Source organism: Microcaecilia unicolor, chromosome 7 (genome assembly GCF_901765095.1).
Source record: "Microcaecilia unicolor chromosome 7, aMicUni1.1, whole genome shotgun sequence".
NCBI lineage: Eukaryota > Metazoa > Chordata > Amphibia > Gymnophiona > Siphonopidae > Microcaecilia > Microcaecilia unicolor.
The window spans coordinates 310,310,226-310,336,754 of NC_044037.1; the positions used below are offsets into that span (position 1 = coordinate 310,310,226).

Genomic DNA, 26,529 nt, shown 5'->3' on the forward strand with positions numbered 1-26,529 from the left:
GTATTTTTGATTAGAAGTAATTCTGTTTAAAAAATGATTGTTTAACTTTGACTGTGTGAAAATAAGTTGGAATGTAGAAGATAAGACACAGCTCTTATTAATTTGGTATGTGAAGGGAGAGGTGGAGCCTATTTCAAGTTCAGATTGGCTACCTGGACTGAGAAACATGTGACCACATTCCCACAGTATGGCTTGTTTACCAAAACAGAGAAATTCTCAAGCATTCTGTAATTTTCCTTAGCTCTGAACATGAGTTCTAAGCCTAATAAAAAAGGGAGTTTCTATCAGTGAAATTGGGAGCTCGTCTGTGACTAACGTACGAACTGCACAAAGAACCATATTTCCTGGTCAAAGAAACTCCTGGCTTTCGCTGTGAACAGGGCCCCCCCAGCTGACAAGAGCCTGGATGATGTAATGATCAGTGATGGACGTCTGTCTATTATAGTGTATTATTGCTTCTTTTCCTGGTCTAGAAACTCCTAGCATTGCTTGGATGTAGATATTAGGGACCAGTGATGTAACGATTGTTTATAGTTATTGTTTCTTTTCAGTTATAATCATTGTATATAGCTTAATCATTGTATATGAATGGAGTGAAAACAATACATGACCACCTAAACTTCAGGAAATCACTGAAAACCCTCCTCTTCAAAAAAGCTTATCCCACCGATCCAACATAAATCCCCATACCCAGCAACACAAGATAATCTATGATTGTACTGGACAATTTATCATCCTCGACCCCATGACGCCTGAAACGCCTCTACCTGCAACCATAACACAACTTTATATTTGTTATGTACCGTAATGGCATTCGCCATTACATAACATAGTAACATAGTAGATGATGGCAGAAAAAGACCTGCACGGTCCATCCAGTCTGCCCAACAAGATAAACTCATATGTGCTACTTTTTGTGTATACCTTACCTTGATTTGTATCTGTCATTTTCAGTGCACAGACTGTATAAGTCTGCCCAACACTATCCCTGCCTCCCAACCACCGGCTCTGGCACAGACCGTATAAGTCTGCCCAGCACTATCCCTGCCTCCCAAACACCAGCCCCGCCTCCCACCACCGGCTCTGCCACCCAATCTCAGCTAAGCTTCTAAGGATCCATTCCCTTGGAAAAGGATTCCTTTATGTTTATCCCACGCACGTTTGAATTCCGTTACCGTTTTCCTCTCCACCACCTCCTGTGGGAGAGCATTCCAAGCATCCACCACTCTCTCCGTGAAAAAAATACTTCCTGACATTTTTCTTGAGTCTGCCCCCCTTCAATCTCATATCATGCCCTCTAGTTCTACTGCCTTCCCATCTCCGGAAAAGGTTTGTTTGCGGATTAATACCTTTCAGATATTTGAACATCTGTATCATATCACCCCTGTTTCTCCTTTCCTCCAGGGTATACATGTTCAAGTCAGCAAGTCTCTCCTCATACGTCTTGTAACGCAAATCCCATATATAGAACAGGAAAAGTTCTCTACGATGACGAATCACAGAAGGCAAAAGTAGAGACTAATAGACGATTCACCACTGGAGACGTGAGTCCAACAGTCTTTATTATATCAGAGATAACGACCCGACACAGGCCGTGTTTCGACGCTAAAAAGCATCTGCATCAGGGGTCAATAAATACACCAAGTAATGAATGCAAAACGAAGAGTCCTACTTGTATATGTGTTGTCAACTCACTGATCACGTAGCACCAAACAGAATATGCTGGATACAAACTATCAGAGCATATTCTGTTTGGTGCTACGTGATCAGTGAGTTGACAACACATATACAAGTAGGACTCTTCGTTTTGCATTCATTACTTGGTGTATTTATTGACCCCTGATGCAGACGCTTTTTAGCGTCGAAACACGGCCTGTGTCGGGTCGTTATCTCTGATATAATAAAGACTGTTGGACTCACGCAAATCCCATACCATTCTCGTAGCTTCTCTTTGCACCGCTTCAATTCTTTTTACATCCTTAGCAAGATACAGCTTCCAGAACTGAACACAATACTCCAAGTGGGGCCTCACCAATGTCTTATACAGGGGCATTAAAACCTATTTTCTTCTGCTGGTCACTCCCCTCTCTATACAGCTTAGCATCCTTCTACTTACAGCCACCGCCTTGTCACACTGTTTCGTCGCCTTCAGATCCTCAGCTACTATCACCCCAAGATCCCTCTCCCCGTCGGTACCTGTCAGACTCTCACCGCCTAACACATACGTCTCCCGTGGATTTCTACTTCCTAAGTGCATCACTTTGCATTACGATACTTTGTAAGCCACATTGAGCCTGCAAATAGGTTGGAAAATGTGGGGCATAAATGTAACAAATCCTCCTATATAATAATTCTCACCTCCAACATTCTAATCTTGCTGTCTGTGTCCGTGACTTTCTGCTAGGCTCCGAAGCCCTGGCTGACATCATCGGAAAGGAGACACCAGATTGGCTAGCAGAGGGAAGAGGGGAGGAGCTGCGAAGCTATCAGCACTGAGCACTGAAGGAGAAACCGGCCGGCGAGGAGAGAGCAGAGTGAAGGACGGAGGGAATGGACAAGGGGAGTAGGTGAGTGGCTGGAGCACTGAGGTTGCCGGAGAGACGCAGCATGACTCGGAGAATGACCCGAGGCGGCCGGCGGCCTGACAGCACTGCCCGCCAGTATGTCAGTGCTCTGAGCCCACAGCGGCACTCGGAAGATGGTGATGCGGAAGAAGGACGGCGGCCCGAATGAGAAATTTTACGAGCCCTCCGACACTGTCTCGCAGTTCGACAACGTGCGCCTGTGGTTGGGCAAGAACTACAAGAGTGATATATATTTACATTTAGAAAATATACACAATATTAATGTTCAAGATCTGTATAGAAATCTTAGGTCATTACTACTACTACTACTACTTAACATTTCTAAAGCGCTACTAGGGTTACACAGCACTGTACAATTTAACATGGAAGGACAGTCCCTGCTCAAGGAGCTTACAATCTAAAGACAAGTGTACAATCTAAAAGACAGGTGTACAATCTAGAGACAAGTGTACAATCTAAAAGACAAGTGTAGAGTCAATCTGATAGGGCATACTATATTTCTTGAAAGATTAGGTGCCGAAAGCAGCATTGAAGAGGTGAGTTTTAAGCAGAGATTTGAAGATGGGTAGGGAGGGGGCTTGGCGTAGGGGTTGAGGAAGATTGTTCCAGGCATAGGGTGAGGCAAGGCAGAATGAACGGAGCCTGGAGTTGGCAGTGGTGGAGAAGGGTACTGAAAGGAGGGCTTTGTCCTGTGAGCAGAGGTTAAGGGCGGGAACATAGGGGGAGATGAGGGTAGAGAGGTAGTGAGGAGCCGCAGACCGGGTGCATTTGTAGGTAAGGAGGAGAAGCTTGAATTTTATGCGGTATCTGATCGGAAGCCAGTGAAGTGACTTGAGGAGAGGGGTGATATGAATATATTGGTTCTGGCGGAATATAAGATGTGCGGCAGCGTTCTGAACGGATTGAAGGGGGGATAGATGGCTAAGTGGGAGGCCGGTGAGGAGTAAGTTGCAGTAGTCAAGGCGAGAGGTAATGAGAGCATGGATGAGAGTTCGTGTGGTGTGCTCAGAGAGGAAAGGGCGAATTTTGCTGATGTTGAAGAGGAAGAAGCAACAGGTCTTGGCAGTCTGTTGGATATGCGCAGAGATGGTCATTAGAAAATTATTTACTCCCTCCTCAATCTACACATGTAAGCAGCCTTCTGTTGGATGTGATAGTTTATACTACTAATTTGTCCGACAATTTGTTGGTTTACATAGGTCAATGGTCATCGTCTTTATTGTTGGACCATTATTTGATGGATTTTATAATAAGATGGTGTATTAGGGTTAAAGGATGCCAGCAAATAAGTTCCAGGATAAAAATAAGTTACATGATGTAACCAGAGTTAAAGTCGATATTAACACTTTAGTGTCCAATGTTCCAGTAATAAGCCATATGGGAACAGATTGATGGGAACATTGGACACAAAGGTTTTAAACATTTTTTGGGAGAGAGTGGACAAACATTATGCAAAGGATCAAATTGACTTAGATGGGTTGATTAATTAGAATACAGCGAGTAGGAATATATTAGATGATATTTCTCCACAGCAGATCACACAAACTAAATCATAGAAGAGCAAAATGGTTTAATTCAGAACTTATATCCAGTGGCGTTTCTAGGGCGGCTGACACCTGGGGCGGATCGCCGATGCGCCCCCCCCCCGGCGAAACGACACCCCCCGGGTGCATTTTTACCTGCTGGGGGGGTGCGGCGCGCCTGTCGGCTTCGCTCGTTCCATGCTCCCTCTGCCCCGGAACAGGAAGTAACCTGTTCCAGGGCAGAGGGAGCACGGAATGAGCGGCGCCAACAGGCGCATGGCACCCCCCCCCCCAGCGGCGTGCACCCGGGGCGGACCGCACCCACCGCCCCCCCTAAAGAAAATTTCTAGAAAATTGGAAAGTCAGTGGAAAAGAACAGGGTCAATTGCTGACAAGCAGTAAATTCATACAAAAGAGCTTCAACTCGGGCAAAGAACATTTTTCTAAATTAATTAGGTATGATAATCTAAGCACAAAGGGGAACTATATATGGTGCCTTAAAAATCAGTGCAGAAATAAATGCCAACTAAGCATATTCTATAAGCAGCGCCTTGATTTTGGTGCAGTATGTAGAATACTGGTAAACATTTGACAGAGGACCTAATGGAAGACTCCAGAGGAAATTGGAGAGTCTTGGGATAGGAGGTAGTGTTCTATTGTGGATTAAAAACTGGTTAAAAGATAGAAAACAAGAGAGTAGGGTTAAATGGTCAGTATTCTCAATGGAGAAGGGTAGTTAGTGGGGTCCCCCAGGGGTCTGTGCTGGGACTGCTGCTTTTTAACATATTTATAAATGACCTAGAGATGGGAGTAACTAGCGAGGAAATTAAATTTGCTGGACTAATTTAACTCATTATATTAGATCAATTCTAAACTGAAATATCAGTTGCATTTATTACAAAATACAGCAGCTACATCAATTTCTGGTCTGGGTCAGTTCGATAGTGTTTCATCTTCCCTACTGGTGTTTCATTGGCTAGCTATTAAACAGCGTAAAAAGATAATATGTTTAATTTTTAAATCATTATTTGGGGCAAACGCGGAAGGTTTGGTGGATCTTTTAGAGATCCCTTCTTTTGGGAGAAATCTCTGTTACTTCCGAACTTTGACATTAGGTTATCCTACAATAAAAAATGCTCACTTTAAGTCAATTATTGAAAGATCTTTTCCTTTTTATGGTGCACGCCTCTGGAATGCATTACTTTTGACTTTGAGAACGCAATCATCATGTCAGGGCCGCCGAGAGGGGGGGGGGGGGACAGGAGGCACAAAATTCCCCAGGCCTGGGCCTCCAAGGGAGGCCCGGGGTCTCTCTCCTGTTCTCAAGGCCGCCAGCGCTGCAGTCCCCAGTCTCACCTGCCCGCCCTCGGCTCCATCGATAGCCCCCCTCCATCCGCCACCGTGACCAGGCCCCTGCATTCAAATCGGCAGCACCTCACCTCCGTGTGAAAGCAGCAGATCGCCTCCCTTCGGGCCCTCCCTCAATGTGTCCTGCCCTCGCAGAAACAGGAAGTGATCTAGATTGTAAGCTCTTTCAGCAGGGACTGTCTTCTGTGTATGGTGTGCAGCGCTGCGTATGCCTTGAAGCGCTATAGAAATGATAAGTAGATAGATAGATGAGGGCGGGACACAGTGAGGGAAGGCCCGAAGGGAGGTGATCTGCCGCTTTCACACAGAGGTGAGGCGCTGCCGATTTGAATGCAGGGGGCCCGGTCACGGTGGTGGAAGAAGGGGGGGCTATCGACAGAGCCAAGGGCAGGCAGGTAAGACCGGGGACTGCAGCATCGTTGGCCTGGGAGCAGGAGAGGGAGGCGACAGTGGTAGGGATTTGGGGGGGGGGGGTAGCTGTGAAAGGGATCTTTAGAAGGCAGCATTGCTGAGGTGTACAGAATCTTGTTTCTTCACAATCCCTTTGGTTGCTTTTCAAGGAGAATAATGTATATTATTATAATTAATATTATCATCATGGTTTATGATGTATTTATAGTTTACTAAATCTGCTTTAGTCACTAAAGCAATGAAGTACAATAAAATAAAAATATAAAATGTTGGGAAAAGGATGACATACTCAGATAGGACATGTCAACACACAGACAAGAATTTCATAGCTGGCTATAGGCGTGTCTCCTGCACTAGATTCCCCGCAGGAGCGAACTACAGGAACTAAGCTAAGCTAAGAAGACTTCAAATGTTAAATTAAAAAATGAGTTTTTCAGAATGGCTTTGTATCCAGCAGACTATCCTCAGATAACTCTAGGCTATTTTGGAACATACAGCGAATGCTACATACCTGTAGAAGGTATTCTCCGAGGACAGCAGGCTGATTGTTCTCACTGATGGGTGACGTCCACGGCAGCCCCTCCAATCGGAAACTTCACTAGCAAAGTCCTTTGCTAGCCCTCGCGCGCCCGCGCGCACCGCGCATGCGCGGCCGTCTTCCCGCCCGAAACCGGCTCGAGCCGGCCAGTCCAGTATGTAGCAAGACAATACACTTCAAGGGAAGACACAACTCCAAAGGGGAGGCGGGCGGGTTTGTGAGAACAATCAGCCTGCTGTCCTCGGAGAATACCTTCTACAGGTATGTAGCATTCGCTTTCTCCGAGGACAAGCAGGCTGCTTGTTCTCACTGATGGGGTATCCCTAGCCCCCAGGCTCACTCAAAACAACAACATTGGTCAATTGGGCCTCGCAACGGCGAGGACATAACTGAGATTGACCTAAAAAATTTACCAACTAACTGAGAGTGTAGCCTGGAACAGAACAAACAGGGCCCTCGGGGGGTGGAGTTGGATCCTAAAGCCCAAACAGGTTCTGAAGAACTGACTGCCCGAACCGACTGTCACGTCGGGTATCCTGCTGCAGGCAGTAATGAGATGTGAATGTGTGGACAGATGACCACGTCGCAGCTTTGCAAATTTCCTCCATGGTGGCTGACTTCAAGTGGGCTACCGACGCTGCCATGGCTCTAACATTATGAGCCGTGACATGACCCTCAAGAGCCAGCCCAGCCTGGGCGTAAGTGAAGGAAATGCAATCTGCTAGCCAATTGGATATGGTGCGTTTCCCTACAGCCACTCCCCTCTTGTTGGGATCAAAAGAAACAAACAATTGGGCGGACTGTCTGTGGGGCTGTGTCCGCTCCAGATAGAAGGCCAATGCTCTCTTGCAGTCCAATGTGTGCAGCTGACGTTCAGCAGGGCAGGAATGAGGACGGGGAAAGAATGTTGGCAAGACAATTGACTGGTTCAGATGGAACTCCGACACAACCTTTGGCAGAAACTTAGGGTGAGTGCGGAGGACTACTCTGTTGTGATGAAATTTGGTGTAAGGGGCCTGGGCTACCAGGGCCTGAAGCTCACTGACTCTACGAGCCGAGGTAACTGCCACCAAGAAAATGACCTTCCAGGTCAAGTACTTCGGATGGCAGGAATTCAGTGGCTCGAAAGGAGGTTTCATCAGCTGGGTGAGAACGACATTGAGATCCCATGACACTGTAGGAGGCTTGACAGGGGGCTTTGACAAAAGCAAACCTCTCATGAAGCGAACAACTAAAGGCTGTCCTGAGATCGGCTTACCTTCCACTTGGTAATGGTATGCACTGATTGCACTAAGGTGAACCCTTACGGAGTTGGTCTTCAGACCAGACTCAGACAAGTGGAGAAGGTATTCAAGCAGGGTCTGTGTAGGACAAGAGCGAGGATCTAGGGCCTTGCTGTCACACCAGACGGCGAACCTCCTCCAATGAAAGAAGTAACTTCTCTTAGTGGAGTCTTTCCTGGAAGCAAGCAAGATGCGGGAGACACCCTCTGGCAGACCCAAAGAGGCAAAGTCTACGCCCTCAACATCCAGGCCGTGAGAGCCAGGGACTGGAGGTTGGGATGCAGCAGAGCCCCTTCGTCCTGCGTGATGAGGGTCGGAAAACACTCCAATCTCCACGGTTCTTCGGAGGATAACTCCAGAAGAAGAGGGAACCAGATCTGACGCGGCCAAAAGGGAGCAATCAGAATCATGGTGCCTCGGTCTTGCTTGAGTTTCAACAAAGTCTTCCCCACCAGAGGAATGGGAGGATAAGCATACAGCAGACCTTCCCCCCAATCCAGGAGGAAGGCATCCGACGCCAGTCTGCCGTGGGCCTGAAGCCTGGAACAGAACTGAGGGACCTTGTGGTTCACTTGAGATGCGAAGAGATCCACCAGGGGGGTGCCCCACGCCTGGAAGATCTGTCGCACCACACGGGAATTGAGCGACCACTCGTGAGGTTGCATAATCCTGCTCAACCTGTCGGCCAGACTGTTGTTTACGCCTGCCAGATATGTGGCTTGGAGCACCATGCCTTGACGGCGAGCCCAGAGCCACATGCTGACGGCTTCCTGACACAGGGGGCGAGATCCGGTGCCCCCCTGCTTGTTGACATAGTACATGGCAACCTGATTGTCTGTCTGAATTTGGATAATTTGGTGGGACAGCCGATCTCTGAAAGCCTTCAGAGCGTTCCAGATCGCTCGCAACTCCAGAAGATTGATCTGTAGATCGCTTTCTTGGAGGGACCACCTTCCTTGGGTGTGAAGCCCATCGACATGAGCTCCCCATCCCAGGAGAGACGCATCCGTGGTCAGCACTTTTTGTGGCTGAGGAATTTGGAAGGGACGTCCCAGAGTCAAATTGGAGCAAATCGTCCACCAATACAGGGATTCGAGAAAACTCGTGGACAGGTGGATCACGTCCTCTAGACCCCCGGCGGCCTGATACCACTGGGAGGCTAGGGTCCATTGAGCAGATCTCATGTGAAGGCGGGCCATGGGAGTCACATGAACTGTGGAGGCCATGTGGCCCAGCAATCTCAACATCTGCCGAGCTGTGATCTGCTGGGACGCTCGCACCCGCGAGACGAGGGACAACAAGTTGTTGGCCCTCGCCTCTGGGAGATAGGCGCGAGCCGTCCGAGAATCCAGCAGGGCTCCGATGAATTCGAGTTTCTGCACTGGGAGAAGATGGGACTTTGGGTAATTTATCACAAACCCCAGTAGCTCCAGGAGGCGAATAGTCATCTGCATGGACTGCAGGGCTCCTGCCTCGGATGTGTTCTTCACCAGCCAATCGTCGAGATATGGGAACACGTGCACCCCCAGCCTGCGAAGCGCCGCTGCTACCACAGCTAGGCACTTTGTGAACACCCTGGGCGCAGAGGCGAGCCCAAAGGGTAGCACACAGTACTGGAAGTGGCGTGCGCCCAGCTGGAATCGCAGATACTGTCTGTGAGCTGGCAGTATCGGGATGTGTGTGTAGGCATCCTTCAAGTCCAGAGAGCATAGCCAATCGTTTTGCTGAATCATGGGGAGAAGGGTGCCCAGGGAAAGCATCCTGAACTTTTCTTTTACGAGATATTTGTTCAGGGCCCTTAGGTCTAGGATGGGACGCATCCCCCCTGTTTTCTTTTCCACAAGGAAGTACCTGGAATAGAACCCCAGCCCTTCTTGCCCGGATGGCACGGGCTCGACCGCATTGGCGCTGAGAAGGGCGGAGAGTTCCTCTGCAAGTACCTGCTTGTGCTGGAAGCTGTAGGACTGAGCTCCCGGTGGACAATTTGGAGGTTGAGAGGCCAAATTGAGGGTGTATCCTTGCCGGACTATTTGGAGAACCCACTGATCGGAGGTTATAAGAGGCCACCTTTGGTGAAAAGCTTTCAACCTCCCTCCGACAGGCAGGTCGCCCGGCACTGACACTTGGATGTCGGCTATGCTCTGCTGGAGCCAGTCAAAAGCTCGCCCCTTGCTTTTGCTGGGGAGCCGCGGGGCCTTGCTGATTCGCACGCTGCTGACGAGAGCGAGCGCGCTGGGGCTTAGCCTGGGCCGCAGGCTGTCGGGAAGGAGGATTGTACCTACGCTTGCCAGAAGTATAGGGAACAGTCTTCCTTCCCCCGAAAAATCGTCTACCTGTAGAGGTAGAAGCTGAAGGCTGCCGGCGGGCGAACTTGTCGAATGCGGTGTCCCGCTGGTGGAGAGACTCTACCACCTGCTCGACTTTTTCGCCAAAAATGTTATCCGCACGGCAAGGCAAGTCCGTAATCCGCTGCTGGATTCTATTCTCCAGGTCGGCGGCACGCAGCCATGAGAGCCTGCGCATCACCACACCTTGAGCAGCGGCCCTGGACGCAACATCAAAAGTGTCATAAACTCCTCTGGCCAGGAATTTTCTGCACGCCTTCAGCTGCCTGACCACCTCCTGAAAAGGCTTGGCTTGCTCAGGGGGAAGAGCATCAACCAAGCCCGCCAACTGCCGCACATTATTCCGCATGTGTATGCTCGTGTAGAGCTGGTAAGACTGGATCTTGGACACGAGCATAGAGGAATGGTAGGCCTTCCTCCCAAAGGAGTCTAAGGTTCTAGCGTCCTTGCCCGGGGGCGCCGAAGCATGTTCCCTAGAACTCTTAGCCTTCTTTAGGGCCAAATCCACAACTCCAGAGTCATGAGGCAACTGAGTGCGCATCAGCTCTGGGTCCCCATGGATCCGGTACTGGGACTCGATCTTCTTGGGAATGTGGGGATTAGTTAATGGTTTGGTCCAGTTCGCAAGCAATGTCTTCTTCAGGACATGGTGCAAGGGAACAGTGGACGCTTCCTTAGGTGGAGAAGGATAGTCCAGGAGCTCAAACATTTCAGCCCTGGGCTCGTCCTCCACAACCACCGGGAAGGGGATGGCCGTAGACATCTCCCGGACAAAGGAGGCAAAAGACAGACTCTCGGGAGGAGAAAGCTGTCTCTCAGGAGAGGGAGTGGGATCAGACGGAAGACCCCCAGACTCCTCGTCAGAGAAATATCTGGGATCTTCCTCTTCCTCCCACGAGGCCTCACCCTCGGTGTCAGACACAAGTTCACGGACCTGTGTCTGCAACCTCGCCCTGCTCGACTCCGTGGAACCCCGTCCACGATGGGGGCGTCGAGAGGTAGACTCCCTCGCCCGCATCGGCGAAGCTCCCTCCGCCGACGTAGTCGGGGAGCCTTCCTGGGAGGTGGCCGCGGTCGGTACCGCACGCGGTACCGACGTCGGGGACCTCAACCTGGGCGATGGGCCAGCCGGCGCCACGCTCGACGGTACCGGTGGCGCAAGCACCGCCGGTACCGGAGGGGTAGGGCGCAACAGCTCTCCCAGAATCTCTGGGAGAACGGCCCGGAGGCTCTCGTTTAGAGCGGCTGCAGAGAAAGGCTGAGAGGTCGATGCAGGCGTCGACGTCAGTACCTGTTCCGGGCGTGGAGGCTGTTCCGGGCTGTCCAGAGCGGAGCGCATCGACACCTCCTGAACAGAGGGTGAGCGGTCCTCTCGGTGCCGATGCCTGCTGGGTGCCGAATCCCTCGGCGACCCAGAGCTCTCGGTGCCGACACGGGGAGGAGACCGGTGTCGATGCTTCTTCGATTTCTTCCGAAGCATGTCACCGGAGCTCCCCGGCACCGACGAGGAGGACGTCGAATCCACTCGTCGCTTCCTCGGGGCCGAGACTGAAGAAGGTCGATCTCGGGGGGGCTGTACCGCAGGAGCCCTCAGGGTAGGCGGAGACCCACCCGAGGGCTCACCGCCACCAGCAGGGGAATGGACAGCCCTCACCTGCACTCCACCCGATGCACCACCGTCCGACGACATCAGCAGACGAGGTCCTGGTACCACCGACGTCGATGCAGCTATCCGATGTCTCGGCGCCGATGCAGAGGCCCGATGCCTCGATGCACTCGATGCAGGGGCGGCCGAGGAAGATGGTCTGGACGCTGACGACGTCGATGCACTCGAAGATCCCGGTGCCGATGCCGACGAAGAGCCCGAGAACAACACGTTCCACTGGGCTAGTCTCGCTACCTGAGTCCGCCTTTGAAGCAGGGAACACAGACTGCAGTTCTGAGGGCGGTGCTCGGCCCCCAGACACTGAAGACACGACGAGTGTCGATCAGTGAGCGAGATAACCCGGGCGCACTGGGTGCACTTCTTGAAGCCGCTGGAAGGCTTCGATGTCATGGGCGGAAAAATCACGCCGGCGAAATCAAAAGCCGAAATGGCGAAATTTGAAGCACCAAATTTAGAGGGAGAAAAAATCTCGACCGAGGCCGAAAAGAGGCCTACCCCGACGACGAAAGAAAACTTACCGGGGCAAAAAAGCTGGAAGTACGGGGAGGATTTACACGAAACCCGGCGGGGGGTTTCCGGAGCACTTCCCGACTAGGACAAAGCTTTCCCGAAGGAAAAAAACACGTTCAAACAAATTGGACGCGCGAGGTCGACTTTCCGGGGCTCGACACGGCGAAAACACGACCGTACCGAGTGCGGACAAAAGAAGACTGGCCGGCTCGAGCCGGTTTCGGGCGGGAAGACGGCCGCGCATGCGCGGTGCGCGCGGGCGCGCGAGGGCTAGCAAAGGACTTTGCTAGTGAAGTTTCCGATTGGAGGGGCTGCCGTGGACGTCACCCATCAGTGAGAACAAGCAGCCTGCTTGTCCTCGGAGAATAGCACATTCCGCTGAGGATGACTCCCCGCTGATCGCATTATCACTAGATGCTGAAAAGGCATTTGACCGTATTGAATGGTCATACTTGTTTAACTTATAAACTACTTGTTTACATATGCTGTCTCTTATATTGAATGTTAACCCACTGTCATTTGTTTTTCTTTTGTTTTCTTATGTTCGCGTTTTCTAATTCAAAATTATAAATAAAGATATATATATTAAAAAAAAGAGTTTTAAGACCAGTCTTAATTGGTGAAAAGAGGTTTCTGACCTAAGGGAAAATGAGTAATGCTGCCTTGTATACCAATAACTCACAGGGTTACTTGCTAGTTGCAGTGAGCTTCTGAAAGAAATTAAAGTTACCTTCCCTTCATTTGCCTTTCCTTCTCTTCTTCCTCATAATTTCTCTGCAGTTCATTATCTTCCTTCTTTCGACACATGCTGTGCTGTTCTTCTTCCTTTTGTTTTTGCTTCTCCTGCAACAGCTGCTTGTACAAACGTCGAACCTCCCGTCCTCGCCAGTATTTCTGGAGCACAAGTATTGATTCTTTGAGGTGCATAAACTGACGCTGGTAGAAGTGAGCTCTATAATTCTTCTGAATTGTCACCACGCTGACCAACATCTTACGGTAACTCTTTCTGTAATGCAAAAACAAAAAAGGAAAACAGGAAAAAGGGATGGTAATGATTCAGGGCAACTAAAGCACATCATTGGAAATCTAGAAGATGTAATAGAACAAATTAACAAACTGAAAAGTAACAAATCACTACGACCAGATGGCATTCACCCCAGAGTCCTGAAACAGTTGAAACTGTTAACCTGCTTTGAAGGCATGAGTAAACATGTGGATAAAGGTGAGCTGATTGATGTAGTGTATCTACATTTTCAGGAAGCTTTTGACAAATCCCTCATGACAGAATCCTGAGGAATTTAAAAAACCATGGGATAGGAGGTAATGTTCTGTTGTTGATTAGGAATTAGTTATTGGACAGGGAAGGGTTAAATGGCCGTTTTTTTTTTTTTTTCCAATGGAGGAGGGTGAAAAGTGGAGTGCCGCAGGGAACCACTAGTGTAAAGGTGGGTGTATTAAAATATTTTTTGATGTGACAAAGCTTTTCTAAAAGAAAAAAAAAAGATTTCTTAACCATTAGATTAATATGCATATTATCAAGTTCAACACTGAGAACCCTAACTGATTTGTCAAATTAAAACTATCCATCCCAATATTAAATTGTGAATTACTAAAGAGATGGTCATTGGATCCCAGCCATAAGAACTTAGTTTTTCCTTTACTTAAGTCTATAAGTCATGGACCAGTTCTCTATGATAATGAAACAGTTTGTTAGACCAGCAACTGTTGCAGGCCAATCAGGAAATAGAATGGAAATATCATCTGCATATATGAAAAAAGAAAAATGATCTTGGTCCAGAAGAATTCCAAGTGATTGTAAAAGAATGTTAAATAAAGTGAACGAGAGCCCTGTGGAACACCAAAGGGCGATTGCCACTCCTCTGACACTTCATCTTGCCTGTTACCCGCATAGAACCTAAATAGCTAATTGTGATCTATAAGAACGGAAATGCAGTGTAAAAAAAGTTGTATGAGATCTATCTGTGCCAGAAATGTTATTTTAAGGGTGAAAATACAGAACTGAAAGAAATATCAGTAAACCTAGAAGATGTAACAAGTCAAATCAACAAGTTAAGCAGCAAATCTTCTGGCCTTGATGAAGCCTAAAAATGAAATTCTTATTGATAATCTGTAAACTGCCATTAAAATCATCCAGTGTACCTGAAGATAGGAAGGTGACCAATGCAACACCAATTTTCAAAAAAGGGTTCCACGGGTGACCCTGGAAACTACAGACCAGTAAGTCTCATGTTAGTGTTGTCAAAATGGTGGAAACTATTATAAAGAAAAAGTCACCGAACACAGACAAATATGGTTTAATGGGATGGAGTCAACAAGGATTCAGCCAAGGGAATTCTTACCTCACCAATCTGCTACATTTTTTTGATGGCATAAATAAACATATGGATAAAGGTGAGCCATTGATGTAGTATACCTAGATTTTCAAAAAGGTTTTGACAAAGTCCCTCATGAAAGACTTGGGGACTGAGGGGGTGGGGAGGGGAGCAGGGAGACATGTTTGAGAGACTTGGATGTCTATTACAGCGATGAACTCAAGTGACTCACCTTGCCATATAGCCAAGAATATGAGCTTGAATAAGCTGAGCCGCTTTCTGGAGTTCTGCTGCTCTGGCCTTCTCCAGCTTCTTCTCAAGTGCTTCTTTCAGGAAAACCTGAAGGTCAAGGAATAAAGACATAATCAGTCCACACAGAATAATGTAAGGGGGCGAATGAGGTGCCACTTAAGTGCACTATTAGCCAACTGGGTCTCACATACACTTGTATATACACAGGCTACGAACCCATTCCCACTGCAGCTCCTTCTGATCCTGGGCAAGTCACTTAACCCTCCATTTCCTCAAGTACAAAATGAAAGTAGCTGCATATCAGATATCTGTAAACCACTTTGGTTCTACCACAGAAAGGCAATATATCAAATCCCCTGACCCCTACATTTAAATATACTAGTGGCGCATAATTTTGGGGCCCAGTTATAGACTTGACCGCTTTCTTCAACACTTTACCCACAAAAAGGAAGCTGAAGATGCGTCAGTAAAGCGAACATGGATTCCTTCTCCTGGGCCAGGTCTCCTTTGCTGCTCTTTAGCCCTACGATGTCTAGTCAGATTACCTACTATTCCGCCTTTCACAACGTGAACCAAAGCAGTTTACAACTAACACGAAGAGAACTCAAGACAAAGAAAGAACTCCAACAAATCATAGGAAAGCAAAGCCACAGAAATACAGCAGGAGAGAGAAGTTGAACGCTATTACTATTACTAAAAGGTGGTAAACAAAAGAAAACAAACCTTTGTTCTACCCAGCCGCCATTCTTGATTGCTGTTGTCACAGGACTGTAGAAGAGTTGCACAACACAAGCTCAGCTCTTTTGGAGAACTCTGATTTTTCATCAGCATCTTGTACCTGTGAAATAACCAAAGTCAAATTGGTAAACATATACCAGCTAGAGTGAATGGTTTCCAAGGACTGCAGATCATAAAAACAGGCTGACAGGTAGAAGCCAGCTTGCATTACCACAGCGATCATAGAATAAATGAAAGTCCGTGAAACCCAAAGCCAGCAAAACATTTACAATTTATTAAGACTTGATCTACAAAGTCAAGGTGGTGTAGTATAAAAGGCGTCTTAAAAGAAAGGAAAGTACGCACAGAGGCTTAGCTAAGCACTTCCAGGTGTCCATCTCAATGAAGTTTCACTGTAGGAAAGTTCTGTCAAACAAACCTCGCTGGGTGCTTTAAATGAGTGACTAGATTAGATCAGATGACAGCACTGGATGTCCTATATATAAGGTTCCTTTACGACCCTCACTGGCCCACTTTCTTTTTGCTTTCAGGCCAGTACCAGGTTAGAGCACAGAGGGGGGGTGTGACATTTGGTTCCGGTGGTTCGGCCTCCTCTTCTATAAGTCAGAGACCCCGGCTGGACCGTGTGTGGTGTGCTGGAAGATTTTCAGATAGAAGTAGTGTATGTTTAGGACTCAGCCCTTGGGTTTACTCAAGTTTGTGTCTTGTGTGAAGCCTCCCTTGACTTCTGAGTTTGTGCCAGTGTGAATTTAATGTGACAGAACAAAGTTTTATCTACCCCTCTGCCCATTCTTTAACTGAGCATCAGCAGCTGACTGAGTACATTAAGTTCACCATGAAAATATGGCAAACCAACCTTTATCTACTGTATGAAGATGGACAGTTTGTGATTCCTAATATCAAGATCCAGCAAGGAATATAATAGGGTTACTTCCTGGGGGGAGGGGGGGATGCACTCAGCAAACCAGGCTTGCAACGTTTCAGTTAGACCGGTTTTAGCCAGTTTTGCACGTTATTGTGTGTGGCACTGCTTTTAACGTTCATGGAAGCAGTGAACAAAAACGTTATGCAAATCTATAAAAATGAGCTCATTAGTATTAAAATGAGCATTCCATGTGACGCACAGATGTTTCTGAGCAATGAACAGAAAGAAATGCGTACCTTTAATGTTCCAAATTTTCTGGCAGGCTCTGAGCTGTTGCTGCTTGAGGCTAACTTATTATTATTATTAGCATTTGTATAGTGCTACCAGACGCACCTGATAAGTACCATATTCTAGACATTTACACTCTGAGGTTACAGAATTGCCCTTTTTCTGTTTGTAGATTTTATTTTACTTTATTTATGCATTCTTGTATCCCACTATTTTCCAAAAACAGGTTTCAGTTCAAAGTGGCTTACAATTTACATACTGGTTGAAAGTTACAATGATGGTTTGACAGTTTACATTCTGGTTGAGTTTACAAAGATGGTTTACAAATAGGAAGTGGAGGACACCGACAACTAAGTTATTTCATTGTAGAATTTTCTAAAGAGAAAGGTCTTCAGTTCTTTTCTGAACTGTAGATAGTTGATTCTTCTTCTGATCTTTGGTATTGAGTTCCACCATTTTAAACCCAGGTAACTAAATCCAGCCACATATATAGATTTCTAGATTATGTTTCTGCAGTTGGATAGATGAACAAGTAGGTAGCCTTTGGTTTCTGGGCTTGCGTTTCTTGGGAATAGTTCGATCATATCTAGCATATATTATGGAGACATGTGAAATAGTATTTTGAAGACAATGGTGCTAGCTTTGAAGATTAGTCTAGCCTTAATTGGCAGCCAATGTAGTGTTTCGAGCAGTGGGTGACTCTTTCATATTTAGAATTTTTGAATATTAGCCTGGCTGCCGTATTCTGGACAGTTTGCAGCGATTTCAGTGTGCTTTCCTTGAATTGCATTATAATTGTATACTGCATTGCAGTAATCTAGTTGTGATAGTATCGTCGACTGTACTATTATTCGGAGCGATTGTCTAGGAAAATAGTCTCTGATCCTCCTCATTTTCCATAATATTCTGAAGCACCTTGTTGTTACTGCTGATATTTGACTGTCCATTGGTAGGTGTTTATCAAGAATAATTCCCAGTAGTTTTAGTTGTGTTTTGATTTGGTATGTTTGATGGTTGATTGTGACGTTTTGATGAGATGTGGGGTTGTGCAGGTTTGATAGAAGTAGGAATTTTGTTTTGTCTATTTAATTTAAGTGAATGTTGCAGCCCAGTTTTCCATAAGGTCCAGTCCTCTTTTAACTTTGTCCAGTATTTCTGTGATACTTTTGTTAAAGGTTAAGTAAATAGTGACATCATCTGTGTATATAAATGGGTTAAATTGTTTCTAGTTTTTTTTCATTACATTGAACAGTGTTAGTGATATTGGGGAACCCTGTGGTACCCCACACTGGGAGTTCCAAGAGGTTGATAGCTGGTTGGACATCTTCACAATGTAGGATCTGGTATTTAGGAAGCCATTCAACCATGCGGCCACTGCACCACCAACTCCCATGTAATCAAGCAGAGTCATTAGTATCGTGTGATCTACTAGATCAAATGCACTTGACATATCGAATTGTAATAATAGTATGTTCTGATGACTTATTAAGCTGTATTGTAGTCTACTACTACTTAACATTTCTAGAGCGCTACTAGGGTTACGCAGCGCTGTACAATTTAACAAAGAGAGACAGTCCCTGCTCAAAGAGCTTACAATCTAATAGACAAGTGAACGGTCGGTCCGATAGTCTGAATCCTGATTGGGATTTATGGAGGATTGAGAATTTTGTCGTATATTCTATTAGTTGTTGATGGATCCCCATAAGCTTAGCCGGTGGTGGGAGGCAGGGCTGGTTGTTGGGAGGCGGGGCTAGTGCTGGGCAGACATGTACGGTCTGTGCCCTGAAAAAGACAGGTACAAATCAAGGTAAGGTATACACAAAAAATGGCACATGTGAGTTTATCTTGTTGGGCAGACTGTGTGGACCGTGCAGGTCTTTTTCTGCCATCATCTACTATGTTACTATCCAGCTTATAATTGAAAAAGAAAAACGTCTATATTGCGACCCAAATCGTTTATCTCACAAAAACGAATAAAGCGGTATAATCGAAAGCCGAATTTGGACGTTTTCAACTGCACTCCGTCACGGATGCAGACAAAGTTGATGGGGGCGTGTCGAAGGCGTGGTGAAGGCGGAACTGGGGCGTGGTTATTGGCCGATCAGAGATAGGCGCCTTTCGCCGATAATGGAAAAAAATATGCGTTTTTAGCGAGAATTTAGGGCACTTTTCCTGGACCCTGTTTTTCCAAGAATAGGGCCCCAAAAAGTGCCCTAAATGACCAGATGACCACTGGAGGGAGTCGGGGATGACCTCCCCTGACTCCCCCAGTGGTCACAAACCCCCTCCCACCATAAAAATATGCCGTTTCACAACTTTTTATGTTCACCCTCAAATGTCATACCCACCTCCCTGGCAGCAGTATGCAGGTCACTGGAGCAGTTATTAGGGGGTGCAGTGGACGTCAGGCAGGTAGACCCAGGCCCATCCCCCCCCCACCTGTTACACTTGTGCTGGTAAATGGGAGCCCTCCACACCGCCCCCCCAAACCCACTGTACCCACATGTAGGTGCCCCCCTTCACCCCTTAGGGCTATAGTAATGGTGTAGACTTGTGGGTGGTGGGTTTTGAGGGGGATTTGGGGGGCTCAACACCCAAGGGAAGGGTGCTATGCACCTGGGAGCTCTTTTACCTTTTTTTTTGTTTTTGTAAAAGTGCCCCCTAGGGTGCCCGGTTGGTGTCCTGGCATGTGAGGGGGACCAGTGCACTACGACTCCTGGCCCCTCCCACAAACAAATGCCTTGGATTTATTCGTTTTTGAGCTGGGCGCTTTCATTTTCCATTATCGCTGAAAAACAAAAATGCCCAGCTCACAAATTGTCGAATAAAACATGAACGTCTATTTTTTCCCAAAATACGGTTCGGTCCGCCCCTTTACGGACCCGTTCTCGGAGATAAACGCCCATGGAAATAGACGTTTTCGTTCGATTATGCCCCTCCACGTTAGTTCATCGCTATTATCCAAAAGGTGTGATTGTCCACCTTCCCTCTGATTGTGAATGTGTGTGGTGGTCTTGGTTTCCTGTTCTTTCCATTCTTTTTCCACTAATGTAAAAGTGAACTTGCTATGGTCTGACCATAATACCTCTTCCTATTTGTGGTTTTCTAATGTGTGATTGTTGTTTGCTGAGAGCCTGTGGGCTAGTATGTCCAATAGGTGTCCTTTAGTTTGAGATGAAGTGCTTTGAGCTGTTGGGAAGTTCCATTGGTTTAGGAAGTTCATTAGAGTTATTGTGTTGGTGTCGTTCTGTTTATCTAGGTGCAGATTAATATCTCCTATGAATAGGACATTTTGTTGGTTTGTGCAGGTATTTGATACAAAGTCCATGAAATCATCTTGGGTGTTTGTCCAGCTTTCTGGGGGTTGATAGAACAGTATGATACATAATTGACCTGCAAGTCAAAGTTGGTGGTTTTGCATGCTAGAATTTCATTTGGTGAGTGTCACGAAATGCCTATCAACCCGACTGGGGTTACCCCACGGCCACTTAGAGGGTCTATCCCCAGCACAGCTCAGGTCCACCTGCACCTGCTGCTTGTGCTCTACACTAACACCCTCCTCCCACTGACTGGGTCTCAAATGCCTCTGGGTGAGTCTCCCACTCTCAAATTATCCCCAATGATTTCTAGGTTGGTGGAGGCCACATACCCAGTGGTCCCACAGTTCCCAGAAAGCACTCACAGACCCAACACACAAACCACCAGGATTCTTAATCAGTCCAAACAAGCAGGAGCAATAAATTGAAAATGTTTCTTGCCTGAAAAATGGGAAAATTAGGTTCTTACCTTGGTAATTTTCTTTCCTTTAGTCACAGCAGATGAATCCATTAACTGATGGGTTGAATCCGCCTACCAGCAGGTGAAGATAGAGAACACTGAAGAACCACAGTGACCCTTGGACAGCTAGCCCCATCTGCCTTCAGTATTTGAAATTTCCAAAGCAGAGCGAATAAGAAAAGTAACATCACATAAACTTTCCTCACAGCGAACAAATGCCCCAGAACCGGAGCAATAACCACACAAAGGAGGGACAAACTCAACCTCCTGCAATATAACAGCATGTAGAAACTTTAAGAACTTTTCATCAACTCCTCCTGATGAGATAATAAATAAGTAAATAAGTAATGCCACACTGGGAAAAGACCAAGGGTCCATCGAGTCCAGCATCCTGTCCACGACAGTGGCCAATCCAGGCCAAGGGCACCTGGCAAGCTTCCCAAACGTACAAACATTCTATACATGATATTCCCGGAATTGTGGATTTTTCCCAAGTCCATTTAGCAGCGGCTTATGGACTTGTCCTTTAGGAAACCGTCTAACCCCCCTTTTAAACTCTGCCAAGCTAACCGCCTTCACCACGTTCTCCGGCAACGAATTCCAGATACAATATCTGCATGAAAGAACTGAACAAAAACACGAAGTCAGACAGGGAGGGATCATGGATTCATCTGTTGTGACTAAAGGAAAGAACATTACCAAGGTAAGAACCTAATTTTCCCTTCCTTGTCATCAACAGCAAATGAATCCATTAACTGATGGGATGTACAAAAGCAGTCCCTATGTAGGGTGGGAACCGGCAACTCCACGAGCCAGTACCTGCACTCCAAAATGTGCGTCCTGCTTCACTGCCACATGCAGCCTGTAATGCCGTACAAACGAGAGCTGAGAAGCACAACTAGCTGCACGACAGATCTCTTGAAGAGAAAAGACACCTGTTTCAGCCCACGAGGAGGAAATCGTTCTTGTGGAATGTGCTTTAAACGCTTCAGGAGGAGACTGTCCTGAAAGCAGATATGCAGAAAAGATTACTTCTCTGAGCCAATGGGCTATAGTGGCCTTAGACACCGGGCACCCACGTCGAGGACTTGTCAACAAGAAAAAAAGATGATCAGAAGTCCTGAAGTCATTTGACATCTGTAGATACTGCAACAGAACCCTGTGGACATCTAAAAGATGTAATTGCCCAAAGGAAAGGGTTAGGACACCTGTTGTGGTTGGTGATTTGATTATTAGGCATGAAGATAGCTGGGTGGCTGGTGGACATGAGGATCACCTGGTCACTTGCCTGCCTGGTGCAAGGGTAGTGGACCTCACGCATCACCTAGATAGGATTTTAGATAGTGCTAGGGAGGAGCCGGCTGTCTTGGCACATGAGGGTACCAATGACATAGGGAAATGTGGGACAGAGGTTCTGGAAGCCAAATTTAGGCTCTTAGGTAGAAAATTAAAATTGAGAACCTCTAGGGTAGCATTTTCTGAAGTGCTCCCCGTTCCACACACAGGGCCCAAGAGACAGGCAGAGCTCCGGATTCTCAATGCATGGATAAGGCGAAGATGCAAGGAGGAAGATTTTAGGTTTGTAAGGAACTGGGCAACATTCTGGGGAAGGGGGAGTCTATTCTGGAATGATGGGCTCCACCTTAACCAGGGAGGTATCAGGCTGCTGGCACTGGCATTTAAAAAGGAGATAGAACAGCTTTTAAACTAGAACCTGGGGGAAGGCCGACAGTTGTTCAAAAGCGCACGGTTCAGAACAAGGTATATTTCAAAGATATCACCAAAACAGGGAAGATAGGGTATCCCGATAGCAAGGTTGCAATAGAGACCATAGTAGGCCAGGTTTCTTTAAATAAAAAGCAGATAAAAGATTGCAAATTAATACTGTCAACTGCTGAGCAAGATGTAAATAGGAACAACAAACAGTTTGAAATGTCTACGTGCGAATGCCAGAAGTCTAAGAAATAAGATGGGAGAGTTAGAATATATTGCAATAACTGAAAAGTTTGATATAATAGGCATCTGTGAGACCTGGTGGAAAGAGGATAACCAGTGGGACATCATAGTGATAGGGTGGATCGAACTGGTGGAGGTGTATTATTGTATGTTAAGGAGGGCCATGAATCAAATAGATTGAAAATTCTGCAGAAAACAAAATACATCTTGGAATCTCTGTGGATTGAAATTCCATGTGTAAAGGAGAAAAGGATAGTGAGAGGAGTGTACTACCGTCCGCCTGGCCAGGATGAACAGATGGATGTAGAAATGTTAAAGAAAATTAGGGACGCAAACAAACTGGGCAACACAATAATAACGGGTGATTTCAATTACCCAGATATTGACTGGGTAAATGTAACATCGTGGCACGCTAGGGAGGTAAAATTCCTTGACGAAATCAAGGACTGCTTTATGCAGCAGCTGGTACAGGAGCCGACAAGAGAAAGAAAAATTCTAGACCTAGTCCTTAGTGGAGCGCACGATCTGGTGTAGGAGGTAATGGTGATGGGGCCACTTGATAACAGTGATCATAATATGATCAGATTTGATATCGGCTTTGGAGTAAGTACTCACAGGAAATCCAATAGGTTAGAATGGTGATCCATCAAGCCCAGCATCCTGTTTCCAACAGTGGCCAATCCAGGTCACAAATACCTGGCAAGATCCCAAAAAAGTACAAAACATTTTATACTGCTTATCCCAGAAATAGTGGATTTTCCCCAAGTCCATTTAATAACGGTCTATGGACTTTCCCTTTAGGAAGCTGTCCAAACCTTTTTTTAACTCGGCTAAGTTAACCGCCTTTACCACATTCTCCGGCAACGAATTCCAGAGTTTAATTACACGTTGAGTGAAGAAATATTTTCTCCAATTCATTTTAAATTTACTACATTGTAGCTTCATTGCATGCCAACCAGTCCTAGTATTTTTGGAAAGTGCAAACAGACGCTTCACATCTACCCGTTCAACTCCACTCATTATTTTATAGACCTCTATCATATCTCCCCTTCAGCCGCCTTTTCTCCAAGCTGAAGAGCCCCAGCCGCTTTAGCCTTTCCTCATTTGTACTAACCTATAAATGTATTCTACTAACCTATAAATGTATTCACTCTGCTGCTCCCCAGTATCTCTCCACACTCGTCCTTCCCTACACCCCTTCCCGTGCACTCCGCTCCATGGATAAATCCTTCTTATCTGTTCCCTTCTCCACTACTGCCAACTCCAGACTTCGCGCCTTCTGTCTCGCTGCACCCTACGCCTGGAATAAACTTCCTGAGCCCCTACGTCTTGCCCCATCCTTGGCCACCTTTAAATCTAGACTGAAAGCCCACCTCTTTAACATTGCTTTTGACTCGTAACCACTTGTAACCACTCGCCTCCACCTACCCTCCTCTCTTCCTTCCCGTTCACATTAATTATTTGATTTGCTTACTTTATTTATTTTTTGTCTATTAGATTGTAAGCTCTTTGAGCAGGGACTGTCTTTCTTCTATGTTTGTGCAGCGCTGCGTATGCCTTGTAGCGCTATAGAAATGCTAAATAGTAGTAGTAGTAGTAGTAGTAGGGAAGTCGTCCCATCCCCTTTATCATTTTCATCGCCCTACTCTGCATCTTTTCTAATTCCACTATATCTTTTTTGAGATGCTGCAACCAAAATTGAACACAATATTCGAGGTGCAGTTGCACCATGGATTGATACAAAGGCATTATAAAATCCTCAGTTTTGTTTTCCATTCCTTTCCTAATAATACCTAACATTCTATTTGCTTTCTTAGCCGCAGCAGCACACTGAGCAGAAGGTTTCAACGTATCATCAACGACGACGACGACACCTTGATCCCTTTCTTGGTCTGTGACTCCTAACGTGGACCCTTGCATGATGTAGCTATAATTCGGGTTCCTCTTTCCCACATGCATCACTTTGCAGTTGCTCACATTAAACGTCATTTGCCATTTAGAAGCCCAGTCTCGTAAAGTCCTCTTGTAATTTTTCACAATCCTCCCGCGATTTAACGACTTTGAATAACTTTGTGCCATCAGCAAATTTAATTACCTCACTAGTTACTCCCATCTCTAGGTTATTTATAAATATGTTAAAAAGCGGTGGTCCCAGCACAGACCCCTGGGGAACCCCACTAACTACCCTTCTCCATTGAGAATACTGACCATTTAACCCTACTCTCTGTTTTCTATCTTTTAACTAGTTTTTAATCCACAATAGAACACTACCTCCTATCTCATGACTTTCCAATTTCCTCTGGAGTCTTTCATGAGATACTTTGTCAAATGCCTTCTGAAAATCCAGATACAGAATATCAACTGGCTCACCTTTATCCACATGTTTGTTCACCCCTTCAAAGAAATGTAGTAGATTGGTGAAGCAAGATTTCCCTTCACTAAATCCATGTTGACTTTTATTTATTTATTTTATTTTTTGCATTTGTATCCCACATTTTCCCACCTATTTTCAGGCTCAATGTGGCTTACAGAGTGTGGTTATGACTGTCTCATTAATCCATGCTTTTGAATATGCTCTGTAATTTTGTTCTTAATAATAGTCTCTACCATTTTGCCCGGCACCAACATAAGACTCACCGATCTATAATTTCCCAGATCTCCTCTGGAACCGTTTTTAAAAATTGGCGTTACATTGGTCACCCTCCAATCTTCTGGTACCATGCTCAATTTTAAGGATAAATTACATATTACTAACAATAGCTCTATCAGTTCTATCAGTACTCTGGGATGAATACCATCTGGTCCAGGATATTTGCTACTCTTCAGTTTGTACAGCTGCCCCATTACATCCTCCAGGTTTACAGAGAATTCATTAAGTTTCTCCGACTCGTCAGCTTCGAATACCATTTCCGGCACCGGTATCCCACCCAAATCTTCCTCGGTGAAGACTGAAGCAAAGAATTCATTTAATCTCTCCGCTATGGCTTTGTCTTCCCTGATCGCCCCTTTTACTTCTGAGTCATCTAGCGGTCCAACCGATTCTTTTGCCGGCAATTTTTCAAACTATGCTTCAATATGCCACAAGGTTCTGCCTTATCAGAACTTTTGTTTAGTATCTATATGACCCCTCTGTGTGAGGTTTTTAAATCATTAGGTGTGGGGTATCATTTGTATGTGGATGATATTCAGTTATTTTTCCTAATAACAGCACGGGGTGGAGACCTGTCTGTGCGATTAACGTCTTGCGTGAGTGAGATTTGTAAGCTTGCTTTGAATGTGGATAAGACAGAAATTCTTCTTTTTGGCCGGGACCATTGGCCTCTGACTCGTGTGGGTGCCTGTGCAGAAAGAGATTAAGCTTTTGGGTGCGATTTTGGATGATCAACTTACAATGAAAAGACAAAATCTGCATATGATTCAATCAGCTTTTCATCAACTGCGGTTATTGTTTCAGTTGAAACTTATGTTATGTTTGACTGATTTCAGGATATTGTTTTGTCAAGGATTGACTACTGCAACTGTATTTGGGTGTTCCAGAGTGTAGGCTTCAAGCATTACAAATTGTGCAGAATGCAGCTGCCAGTTTGGTCTCTGGAATCTCCAAATTTTACCATATTACGCCAGCAGTTTTCAGGCAACTTCACTGGTTACCGGTGAAGTATAGAGTACAATTTAAAGTTCTGACCCTTTTTCATCAGGTGGTGCATGATAAAATGCCATGGTTTTTTGGAATAATTCTCAATCTGTCTTCTTCTGGGAGGTCACTAAGACCTGACTTCACTAACACCCCTGTTTACTAAGGCACACTAGAGGCTGCCGTGCACTAATGCCGACGCAGGCCATTCACTTTGAACGGGCTGTGTCAACACTGCCGTGTGGCTTAGTAAACAGGGAGATAAATATGATTAGTATCTTCTGTACATTATGCTGCTGTTTTCTATTGCACTTATTTGGAATGTCTTGCCTGGTCTCTTGAGTGTAAATGCAAGTATTCAGCAATTTAAGAAGATGTTAAAAACACAGCTCTTTGTCCAAGCTTTTGTCTGATGGACAATGTGTTGGTGGAGGGGTCACAATGGTAGCACTTGATG

The 26,529-nt window shown here is 46.1% G+C and overlaps 1 protein-coding gene across 1 annotated transcript in view; it reads right to left on the bottom strand.

Annotated features, from left to right (window-relative positions):
* Positions 1 to 26,529, bottom strand: part of LOC115475156 (unconventional myosin-X-like) — a 272,052-nt gene that overhangs the window by 169,046 nt on the left and 76,477 nt on the right. Inside the window, exons 19-21 of the mRNA XM_030210897.1 lie at positions 15,538 to 15,652; positions 14,795 to 14,901; positions 12,960 to 13,235 (exon numbers count right to left, since the gene is read on the bottom strand). Coding sequence (XP_030066757.1) covers positions 12,960 to 13,235; positions 14,795 to 14,901; positions 15,538 to 15,652 — 498 coding nt within the window. The remainder of the gene's footprint in view (positions 1 to 12,959; positions 13,236 to 14,794; positions 14,902 to 15,537; positions 15,653 to 26,529) is intronic.